The sequence below is a fragment of the Sciurus carolinensis genome, chromosome 3 (genome assembly GCF_902686445.1).
Source record: "Sciurus carolinensis chromosome 3, mSciCar1.2, whole genome shotgun sequence".
Taxonomy (NCBI): domain Eukaryota; kingdom Metazoa; phylum Chordata; class Mammalia; order Rodentia; family Sciuridae; genus Sciurus; species Sciurus carolinensis.
In genome coordinates this window covers 179,115,243-179,127,229 of record NC_062215.1, presented here as the reverse complement: position 1 = coordinate 179,127,229, position 11,987 = coordinate 179,115,243, and the positions used below count along the sequence as shown (strand labels likewise).

General features: G+C 53.7%; 1 protein-coding gene across 2 annotated transcripts in view; it reads left to right on the top strand.

Moving 5' to 3' along the window:
* Positions 1-1,263: 1,263 nt before the first annotated feature.
* Positions 1,264-11,987, top strand: part of Asb18 (ankyrin repeat and SOCS box containing 18) — a 60,558-nt gene continuing 49,834 nt past the window's right edge. For both annotated transcript variants that reach the window (XM_047547137.1, XM_047547138.1), the window contains exon 1: positions 1,264-1,507. In XM_047547137.1, coding sequence (XP_047403093.1) covers positions 1,303-1,507 — 205 coding nt within the window. In that variant the 5' untranslated portion in view covers positions 1,264-1,302. The remainder of the gene's footprint in view (positions 1,508-11,987) is intronic.

Here is an 11,987-nt window from a genome sequence, read left to right as displayed (position 1 = left end):
CGTTGGAGGGAGACTGGGACATCGAGGAGCCAGCAGTGGAGAAGGGGACTTAAATCACCATGAGTCACCCCCAGGGTTGGGCACATTCCACAAGGTCACCCATGGGAACTGGGGGAAGAGCAGGTGTGTTAGAGTTTTCTAGAGAAGCAGAACCAGCAGGAGGAAAGAGAATTTAAGGGATTGGTTCATCCAACTGTGGAGACCTGGCAGATCTGAAATCCACAGGGTGGGCAGCCCACGGGGCCCAGGGAGGAGCTGCAGTGGGGGTCCGAGGCTGCGTGCTGGCAGGACTCCCTGCCAGAGGTCAGTCTGTCTGATTTGGACCTTCTGCTGGTTGCAGGAGGCCCACCCACTCTACACTTTACTCAAAGTCCACTGACTTAAAAATCAGTCTCATCCGAAAAACCTCTTCTCAGAAACATCCAGAATAAGGTATGACCAAGATCTGCACACGTGGCTCAGTCAAGGTGACACATAAAATTAAGCCCAAGGAGAGAAAAGAGAAGGCAAGGAAGGGAAAGGTGGCAAGGTCAGGACCCAAGGTGGCCCCTCGGAGGCCACAGCACACTGGCGTTGGCAGGGACACTACCGAAACAGCCATGTCTGTGCACAGGTGGACACAGGGACAGCCAGCAGTACTGGAGACGGGTCACCATGAGAACACAGCCCACCCCTCCCCAGGAGTGCAGGTGAATCCAGGCAGGTGTGGCCCCTGCAGGGTGGGGCACTGTCACGCTGAGCCAAGCTCATCAGCCCTGGGGAGGGGGCGCAGCTAACGTCAGGTCCCTTCCCAGTCCCCTCGTCTGTGCTTCTGTCCCCCGGAGACCAGCCAGTCCATCTCTGAGTTCAGAAACCCAAGAGTGCCTTGCATTCTGTTGAGTGCCAGGCACGTCCACTTCACGGTACCCACACTGTCCTTTCAGATGAAGTAGAGGGTGTGGAACAGAATATCAAAAAAAACGTTCCTTTCAACAGAGCAGAGGGGCCCAGCCCCGTCTGGGGAGGGGTTCCAAACTTTCAGGATAGAACCTCACTTTTGACGAAAGGAGACGTTGCTCAACCGCGTTCCCAAGAGCTTTCTTTTCAAGCGCTGCCCCTTCCTTGCCCAGTACCCACTAATATGTCCACCACCCCTGTCTAGAATCGCTCCTCCCTGTGCCGGGAAGGCGACCTCATAGCTGCCTGGGAGGGAGCCACAGGAGCCCTGCTATTTATAGCCCGCGCCACTCACTCCCCAGGCAGCTGCTGACTTTGGCCCGAGATTAGAGGAAGAGAAGGACTGGTCCGCACACAAACATCGCTATGTCCTGCTCGGGTGACCTGCCCGATTACCCCGTGGATTCAGATTTGGTGAGGAGATTAAAGACTGCCCTGGACGCCAAGGATGAGGGGACACTGAGGGAGCTGATCTGCACGGAGGTGGAGCCGGTGGACGCGGCGATCGAGCTGGCCAACGACGACTGGATGAAAGACCCCGCGGCTCAGCTGCCCCCAGGCATGCTGCTCGGTAACCAGAATGAGGCCAGTGGGGGAGGAAATGGCTCTCTCCCCAGCAGGGTGGGCCATGCCTGGAGCAGAGGGGCCGGGCGGGAAAGGGCAGAGGACGTGTGCTTGGGTGTCAGATGCCTCCGTGTACAAATACCGACCTAAATGACTAAGGGAGCCAGAGTCTCCAAAGAGAATGGGTTGATTCTGGATGGGCGTTGTAATGGGAGCACACAGGCCACAGTGACCGTGTGCACACGAGGCGGCTGAGGCCAGGGGCGGAGTTGGAGGCGAGTGGGAAGGGTCCCACGTGTTCACACACTGATCCTTGGCTGCAAGGATCAATAGCCAGCATGGCATCCGGACGAGGCTGGACGGGCAGTGGCTGGGCAGATGGCCCTGCAGAAGCATTTTCTGTGCAAGGTCACGGTGGCCTCTGCAAGGCCGTGGCTCTGGCGGAGACTTGGGTGAGGTCTTTGTTTCTGGGCACACGTGTGCGGCTCCCTCCTTCACACCCTCCTGGCGTCACTGCTTGTCAGACTTGACACAGCGACTTCACCTTGGTTCTGACAACTTTGACAGAGACACAGGTGCACACTGCACGCAGCCTGGGTAGGTGCGCTATATGAGCAACAGCACAGCACCCCACAAAATAATTAGAAAGGAGGACTCATCCTGGGTGCCCCGTCCAAGCAAGTGGCTGTGCTCAGGTCTCTGTTCTCCCACGTGGGTCCTTGTGCAGGGTGGACCCTGCTGCCTTATAACCGTATCACAGGTAGCGTTTGGGGCTCTTTCTTGAGATCTAAGAAACCTATTTTCCACGCTGCCACCTACGCTTCCAAATTTCAGTTGCCTATTGTGTTAGTTGGCTTTTTGTTTCTGTCACCAAATACCTGACAAGAACGACTTGGGGAGGAAAGGTTTGTTCTGGCTCACCCTTTCAGAGGTTCGGTCCGTGATCAGCTGACACCGCTGCTCTGGCCCAGCTGAGGCAGACTTTCATGACAGAGGGTGTGGAGGGGCAAGGCAGCCAGCTCCCCACAGCCAGGGAGCAGAGAGAGAACAGGCGCCAGGAACGGAACCTAGACGGCAAAGGCCCGCCCTCCGCAGCCCACTGCCCCCACCACACCCCACCTGCCTGCAGTCACCACCCAGCCCAACAGTCCTAGCTCTTTCAAATTTTGAATCCGTGAAGTGGATTAATTCACGGATCAGGTTGTGGTTCTCATGACTGAATCTTGATTGTGGAACACCTCATGTCCAAACCATGGCGTCAGCGGAGGTGACTGATCACAAGACACTTAAACCAAATGTCTACAGGAGGAGGGTATCAGTTCCTATAAATAATGGCATCATTAGCATCTTCATCAGAATTGACATGACTTTCCTTATTTGGGATTTGTCCTTAGGATGCATTGCTAGGAGCCCATTACCAGAATGAGAATCTAAAATTTCTTTGAGTGTGTTTCAAGGTTTCCATAAGGACTTCTCTTCCCTCTGACAGCGAGCCGTTTGCCAGGACCCCCCCAACCATAAGCATGGCAGTAATGAATCCTCACGTCTGAATCGCCAACTTAATCATTGCATGCGTGCAATTCTTTGCTGCCTGCTCGTCCATCCATTCTTTACTGGCCAGGACAAAGGACTTCACCTTTCTTTAGAGGCCTCTTGACGTGAGATGCGACTATATCTCTTTGGTGCTCTCTGTCATTTAGTAGGACTTCTGCACATAACAGGTATAACCCTGGTTGTGTTTGCTGAAGATGTTCTCCCTGGTCCAATTCACTTTTAATCATATTCTGCTGTTTTCTGGCTGGTCCAGTGTCCCTGTGATGCCAGTCTTGGCCTGGGGATGTCAAAGGCTCCTCTCTGCTCAATAGTCAGAGCTCCAGAGGCGTGTGCATGAATGCTCATGCACGGCACACATGTGCACACGAACACGTGCATGTATGTGACTCCCAGGTGCACCCATGCAGGAGGAGCCAGCCCCAGCATGGAACACGCTCAGGACATGAGCCAAGAAACAGGGCTTTCAACAAGATGAAGAGAGCAGTCCAGGCTGGGCGTCTCGAGAGCCCCGTCCCCCACTCCCACACCGAGGCTGCGTTCTTCCTGGGCTGCTTCTCATTGGGGGTTTAAAAAGCTGTGTTAGGCTTTAGGGAGAAACTACCCATTTCTTCTCTACCTTGGTCTTGCTAATAGCTGAGGTCCCTGGTCCCAGGAGCCATGATCCCAAACTTGATACATCTCTCCAGGAGGTGGCCCTGGGGGCTGAAAGGGGAGGCCTTTCTGATCACAAGTGGCAGTTTGACTAGAAGTGTTCAGCTCTGTCTTTTGGACTTGCCCTGCAAACCCACCTTGCTAATGCCCCCTGCCCGCCCTTGAGGCTGATCTTTATGAACTGCATCAATCCACCTCTGCCCTCTGGCTCCTGTTGGGCGCAGCTTATAGAAGGTGCTGGAAGGAGGGGAAAGGGCAGGTTATTTGCTCCCTGGGCCCTTCCCTGCCAGACAGCTGCTGCAGTTTGGCAACACCCTCCTGCTATGGACCACGCTCCTGGCTGGCAGCACCCTCTTCCTTAGTGGCCCTTCAGGTGCAGGAATGGAGACTCCCCCCATGGCTCCTGCCACCCTGCTTGGCCTCCTTTCCTGTGCCCTGTGGTCAGGCCACTGCTCTCCACACACCCTCCTCTGCAAACCCGTCCTGGCCGGTGGAAAGTTGGTGCGTCTGTGATCCTCCCTCATTGCTTCCCACGTTGCCGTTCGCCCTGCTAAACCTTCGCTGCCCCTCCTTTTGCTAAACCCAGTGAGATTTGTGTGGGGAGCCTCATGCCCTTCCCAGTGAATCCACTGCTCACGGACACCGCCGTACATATGGACCATTCCCGGCCAAACGGCAGGGTCCAGAGCACAGGGCCGGTGGGAGGCTGAGGACATACGTTAGGCGCTCAGTCTGCTCGGGTCACTTCAGTGCAGGGTGATGGTACCCTGTATGAGCAGGCGTGTGCTGGGGGTGTCTCAGTGATTTTGTCGCAGAGAGAGCAGACTGCTGTGGCCGGACCTGCGTGTGTGGCGTGCCACTCTGGCTGGATTGGGAAAGTAGGGCTGAAGGAGACAAAGAAGGGAAGGAGGTGGGTCCAGTCGGGAGGGGACAGCAAGGTCTGGACTCAGGCAGGGGGATAAGCAAAGATAAAGGGACAAAGACGGGAAGAGCAGGGTTGCTCAGTGGGAAGGACTTGTTTGAGGGGCAGGAGGCAGAGGGATCTGTGAGTCTGTCACGTGTGAAGTCTCTGTGTGACAGGGGGAGAGTGGAGAAGGAACACGTCCCACGGGAAGCTCCCTCGCAGGAGCCTGTGACCCAGAGGCGTCATCACCAGCAGCTCACGGGGAGCCAGGAGAAGCAGCTGCCTTAGAGTGAGGCTCTCAGAGTCAAGCCCAGTTCTGCCACCAGGGAACTGTGTGACCTCAAGAAAGACTCCCCCTCTCGGAGCCAACATCTCCTTTTACTAATGAAGATAGGAGGTTCGAGTGTGCTCCCCAGAGGTCCTAGAGCTTCTGAGAAAAGTTCCAGGACGGATTGAGCTGGGAAGGGCTCCTTGCTCATCCTGCCCCCGGAGATTGGCACTGGCGGAGCAAGGGCTCAGTGGTCTACCGACAAAGGGACTTTGGGAATGCAACCACACTCGCCGTGGTTTCTCATCTGACGTCAACTTTGCTTTCACTTGCCGATGACCGTGGAACGGGTGCTGGCAGACCCTCCCTGGGATGTGCTGGCCCGGGGTTGTGGAATGGGCCTCTTCCTTCTCCCTGCCTGAGGCCAGCATCCCAAGGACTCAGGAGGGTGCTCCTCTGCTCTCAAGGAACACCTGAGTCCTTGCAGAACATCCCCGAAGGAACAAGAGCCACCGCATTCCGACAGACGTGTACGGGCTGAGAATTTCTGGAATTCATGGCAGTAGCCAGTATGGGAACGGGCACTGGAAAGAACTGAAGATTCCTCGGGAGGAGGAACGTGAAGGTGAAGGTTGGCAGCAGCAGGAAGAGGGCTGGGCCAGGAGGGGGCGGAGCCAGGGATGCCCAGCAGGGGAGAAGGCACCTGCCAAGGGTCAAGGTGGCCAGAGCATTTGAGGGAAGAGAGGAGATTTCCCTCCCAGGACAACCTGGGTTGACAGAATTCTGGGGATCATTCAAAAGGAGACAATGTTGCAAAAATAGGAAAAAGTAAGGGTTCTCTGCTGGTTGGCAGTCACACAGGGATCCTTCTAAACCACTGTAATTGTCCCGTGAATTTTTTATTCCACTAAATTGAACAGAAGAAAAAAATCATTTGTTTTGATGTGTCCTGTCCAAGACAACAGAGGGAAGGGCTTTTCCTGGAGGCTTGCAGGCGCACGTGTGCCTGAGGCGGGCTGGAGGCAGGAGAAAGGTCACCGGTCGGGATCCGCTTCAGCTGTGCCCTGGCAAAGACGCCAGCTCTCCAGCAAGGATGCGCTCGGGATGCCCAGCGAGATGTCCCAAGGGCACAGAAACCTCTGGGGTGCGCTCAGCCTGCTCCAGGAGGAGCCACTGTGGCCCTCCCCAGCCCTGGACTGTCCCTCCTCACTCCTGCTACGAGGAGTCCTGTGTTACCAGCTCTGCACTCCTGCCACGGAGACCCCCGACCCACAGATGGAGTCCAGCAATGGCGTGTACGTGAGAAAGACCCGAGCAGAGCTAAGGTCCCAGCTCGCCCACAGTCAGCTTCCCCATCCCCTCAGGAAACTCCCGTCAGACGACACCTCCCCTGCTCACCTTTGCCATCCTGTCCCTCCAGACCCTATTCGGGAGAGGTCCTCCCATTCACCTCCTGCCAGAGTGTAGTACCCTTAGTCTGCATTGTTTTGGAAATGCATGGCTGTCTGAGTCTATTTTCTGATGCTATAACAAAACACCTGAAGTTGGGTACTTTATAAAGGGAAGAGGTACTCATAGTGGCGGTACATGCCTGTAATCCTAGCTACCTGGGAGGACGCATGTTGAGGCCAGCCTGGGCAACTTAGGTGAGACCAAAATAAAATACATTTTTTTTAAAAAGGGAGGGGACGTAGCTTGGTGAGAGCATTTACCTAACATGCACAAGGCCCTGGGTTTAAACCCTATCCTGCAAAAAAAAAAAAAAAAAGGAAAAAAGAAGTTTATTTAATTCACAGTTTTGGCAGCTGAACCTCCAAGACAGGCAGCCCTTTATCAGAGACGATACGGTGAGAGAGGAAGCCCAAGGCTCTGAGGGCCATCTTGGCCTGCTCACTTCATCACAGGTTTTGTTTCTGACTCGGGTCCCAGGAGGTCTGCGCCCACCCCTCTGAGAGCAAGCCCTCCGCCACGTAGCCTCCTCCCACTGGGCTGCACTTCCCAAAGGCTCTGCCAGTTCCCCAGCATCATAGTCCTCTTGGGAAGCGTGGGACCAAGCTTCCAGCAATGAGCCTTTGGAGGTGACACGAGGCCATGCCCAACCACGGCCCTGGCTTCTGCTTCCACCCCCACCCCCGAGGTTTCAGACTCCGGTGCCCCTCCTCCAGGGCAGGACCTCGCCTAACACCTCGCCTGGATACCAGATCCAGAGCCTTACTCGGGCTTCGGACTCAGGGTACGGGGACAGCCAGGGCCAGCCAAACTCCTCAGTGGATGCTCCGCCAGGTGGACACACTGCATTTCCACACACACACCTGGAATTCATTTTCCTGCAAAGAAATATTTAATTCTACTTTCTGCCAGAGCCAAGCCTTTACCATCTAACATTGGCGAACTCTGCATTACTGCATTAATGGTCCCTGTACCTTCATTACCAATCGGCCCACTCGGCTCCAAGAACAGAGAGGGAGAAAGGACAGCGGGGGAGGGTGGCAAGGCCCCCCATATGCATCAACTGCACAATTTGGTAACTGGTGTAATCAAACTACTTAAGGAACAACTGATTACTAATTGCTATTATTAAGGATGTCAGCATCCTATGATTTTGCTGCTGATATATTATATACAAGTCAAGATGCTACTTGAATTCCTGATTGAAATAGAAAAATAGAGGCATTCTGTTGTGTTTGGGGTAATGGTATTTAAGCATCCAGAGGAAAGTTAAAGAAATACTAATTGGGTCTTTATTAAGAGATCTGTATAGGTAGAGAACGAGCCGGGTAAATGCGCAATGGACACGTGCACACACGTGAGCTGGTCGGGCTTTTGAATTACACTTCTCGTCCACAGCTGGACGCTAGGCCATGCTTCCCTGTGCACGGGGAGGGACAGTGCCAGGACAAACAGCTGGACCTCAGCTAAGCCAGTGCAGCTCCTGCCTCCTCTTCCAGCGCTAGGAGGTGCACATGCCAATGGACAGTGGCGTAATGGGAGGGGCGAAAGGCCACGGTGAGGTGAGCTAGGTTCCCACCTGGGCTCTGCCACTACCGAGGTAATCTTGAATGAGTAGGCCCATCTGTCCAAACCTTAATTTCCTCATTTAGGAAAAAAAAAATGAGATTATTCTGCATCAACTCCAAGGGTCTATACAAACTGCACTAACTACAGTTTGAAGTCTCACTGTGTCAGGGAGGCTAACAGCACTCCTTCCTCCCCAGGTGCCTTCCCAGGAGTGGCTCAGCCTAAAAGGACCTGTGTAGACCTTCCCCTGCCTTCACCAGAAGAGTCAAGGGCCACTTTCAGGTCAGCTGGGCAGTGAGGCTATCAGAGGGGAGGCTGGTGGAAGACCAGCTTCCCAGCTGTACCTACTGACCAAGTAACCATATCTCAGTTAGACCAGGAACCACCTTACCTGCAGGCAGAAGAACTGACAACTCAGAGCCAATATTTTCCAGCAGAGGAAAACAAGGCTCAGAGAAGTTGAGCTCCACACACAAGGCCCCAGAGCCAATGGGCTGCACCAACCCAGTGCACTCCCAGTGTCCCATGGGGCCTAGCCTCACCTACGGCTGCATTTGCAGGCAGGACCCTGAGGCTGGCTGAGTTCACTGGTGAGTGGCCAGTAAGGAGCAGAGTATAACCCAGGTGTCTCTCGTCTTGTATTCCAAGCCTCCTGCTGCCTGCCTAGCCAGAGGCACTGTGCAGGGGTGCATGAGAGAAACGCCCCTGTGAAGCTCCTTTGACTTGAGAGCAGCTCACACATGCACACACACACACATTCATGTGCATGAGCATAAACGCACATGCACACACAACATCAATAGCCTGGAGTCCCTGGGCTCCAGTAATTCAGCAAAAGTATTCAGGGTAAAAAAAAACATGGATGGATGGGCAAGGTGCTCCTCTAGAGAATAAAAGTAGAAACTGGAAGCAGGAGGTCACCACGACAAGGAAGGAAAGAGAAGCATCCGCCAACTCAGCTGCTCACCCGGCCAGAGAACGTGGGGGCAGGGAGACCCTGCTCGAAGCAAAATGAAATTAAACCTTTCTAAGCACTTATAAATCAGCACCTAATGACACTATCCCACCACCAGCCTGAGCATTGCTCTTATTACTTTGATTCACAAGCCAGGAAAAGATCCGGAATTATGCACAAATTATTGTCCCATCTTCTTAATTAACGCTGATTGCAAAATTCTTGCTAAAGTCCTTGCTAACAGACTCAATTATGTGCTGCCTGAATTGATTCACCCAGATCAAGTGGAATTTATTAGAAATACACTTTCCTACAATAACATCAGATTATCTTTGAATATAGTTAAATTATTTAGGAATAAAATGGCTGCTGCTGCAGCCCCTGCTTTAGATACAGAAAAATCTCTCTCCCCACCTAAAATTAGAATATTTCTTTGCTTTCTACGAGACAGCCCCCCAACCCGGGCGCTTATTTTTCCCAGAAGCAGGTTGGATCACACTGTGATGAGATGAGATGCACGCCTTAGAGCTAATGGTCCAGCTTCAAAGGCATATGGGCAGGAAGGAAAACCCTACAGGGTCGCGTCTCCGCTCCCCCCAGGACCAACCGTCACTGCCTCTGGAACGCGGTGAAATTGCAATTAGACTAAATCAGGATATTTTCAGAATCAAAATTGAGAAACAGGCTAATAAAGAAATAATGTATGCTGATGACATCCTTCTATTAGCATCACTCCCGAGCACACTGGAGAGTTTCGAAAGAACAAAAAGAAACGAGGATAATAGGGAAGAGGATGTTGTGCCTTCCGAGATGAAGGCGGCTGCCTGCAATGGAGGCTCTGCTTCAGAGTGACACTCCCGCGAAACCGCTGCAAGTGGCAAGCACGCGCCCGGCTCCCACCTTCCCGCTCTGTTTTCCCGTTACTGCCTCTACCAACTTCCGCACCCAGATGTTGAATAAGACCAGGTCTTATTCACCATATCTGGGCACGTAGTAGGTCTAAAATAAATATTTATGGGTCAAGCAGCACAGCTATTAGGAATAGCAATCTCCCAGATTGGCCTGGCAAAGACGAGCATGCTCAGAGAGGATGCCACGGACAGAAATAAGCCAAAGGGAGGAAGTGGGGTTGCCTGGGGAGGCACAGCAGGGAGACAAAGCAGGGCCCTGGGACCCAGCTGGAACTGGGGTGTGTGTCTGCCTCGTGGGACTGTAGCTTGTGAGGACATGAACTCTAGACTTCGCAGGTACACGTGTTTGCAAAGGCAGTGAGGAGCCATTCAGCAGAGCAATGAGACCATATAACTTGGAAAAGAAGAAAGAAAACCGTGCGACTCTTTGACCTAGGTAGGAAGGACAGAGTGGAGGAGTGAGCCAGGAGACACAGGCCAGCTGTCGGCTCTCGCCCTCCCAAGCCCCCTCCCTCCCTTGCTATGAGACTCCCCCTGGAAACACAAAATACTCACCCAGAAGAAAATACTGGTCTCCACTTCCCTTGAAGCTGGGGTTGGTCTTATTCTTGTCAACAATGGGTTAACAGAACATCAAGGATGACAGAAGAAAAAAAATAACCAGCAAATTTGAAAACATATCAATAGAAAGTTCCCAGTCTGGCAGAAAATAAAAAATGACCCAGGACTGTGGGATCATATAAAAGCTCTGATGTGTTCAACTGCAGTGGCAGAAAGAGGGGGAAGAGAATGAACAGGAAAAACACTCAGAGAAATAGCTACCAAACTGTTCCACAAATTTGGGGGTGGAAGACATAAATTTACAAAGTCAAGTAGAGCAGACTGGAGGCAGGGCCGACGGAGGCTCAATGACATCCTGAGTCTCCTCCAGTCTCCTAAAACCAAGGAGCAGGTTTCACTGGAGTGGAGGAGGGCGAAGCGTGCGGAGAAGGCTGGACCGAGAACTTGCGGTCCGGAGGCGCGTGGCCCTCCACCACCACCTGCAAGGGCTCGCTCCTGCCCAGCCAGCCTCGCCAGGACCAGCTGCCTGGTTTTGTGAATAAAGTTTTGTGGAAGCGCGACCACCCCCTGCGTTCCCACAGCGTCTCCGGCTGCCCTCCTGCTGATTCGTCACCACAGAGACCACACAGCCCATAAACGTAGAACACAGAACATTTATCTCTGGTACTTCACAGAAAAGTTTGGTGACCCCTGTCCAACAGCAGACCGTTTCCATTTTCTGGCAGGAATTGGAGGAGCTAACTTATCCTGGGCTCCCAAGACGGGCAGGTGGCAGTGCTGCTCTGAGCCCGCTGGGAGGCAGGTGTAGCCTGGGGCTGCTGGGCACTGAGGAGACAGCCCTGAGAAACGTCTCTCACAAGGGGACACAGCAACCTGACTTTCATGTCAGTGGATGTGCAATTGTGTGTCTTTTTTTTTCTTTTTAGTGATTAATTTTCATTGGGTTTTGAAAGAGAATCAGTTGTAGCAAATTGGGATTAAAAAAAAAAAAAAGACCAGAAACTCCCTGGGCCTTCGCCCCGGTGGTTGAGAGAAGGTCTAACCTGTGGTGCCAAGGCCCTTGTTTCTGGCCCTTCCTCTGCCTTCGCCCGCAGTCTCCTTTGCTGCCTCCTGTCCTGGTGCCTGCTGGCCACCCGTCCTTCCAGGTGGCTCAGGGGCCTGGGGCCTCACAGTTGGATGCTGGCTGGAGTTGGACCCACAGGGTGTTTTCCAGGATCAACACCTAGGAAGCCTGGTTGGCAGCAGGAGGTGCTCTCGCGACCCACCTGACCGTGCCTTGGCTAGCTGCAGTGACAGCTTTGGAGCTCACGGCTTGTCATCGTTTTCCCACATTGGGTCAGAATGGCAGGACCTCTCCGCCTGCACCGGGGCCCGCCAGTGGATTTGGCCCCGTTGGGCAGGGTGCTCGGGCGAGGCGGCTCTCTGCCTCTCCTTCCAACCTTAAGGCTCCCCAGCGGTGGGCTGCGTCTACACAGTGTGAGGCCCTGCCTCGCCCCCGCTCTGAACCTCAGCCCCACTGCCTCGCTGGTTTACTTCCTACCCGGGTCTGCTCCTGACCCCTCCATCAGCTTCCAGCTGGCCCCCTTGTCAGCGATGCCTGCCTCTCTCTCTGCCCACAGTGACAGCTGTCAGCTCCCGGACAGCAGGTGAAGAGGAAACACGCCC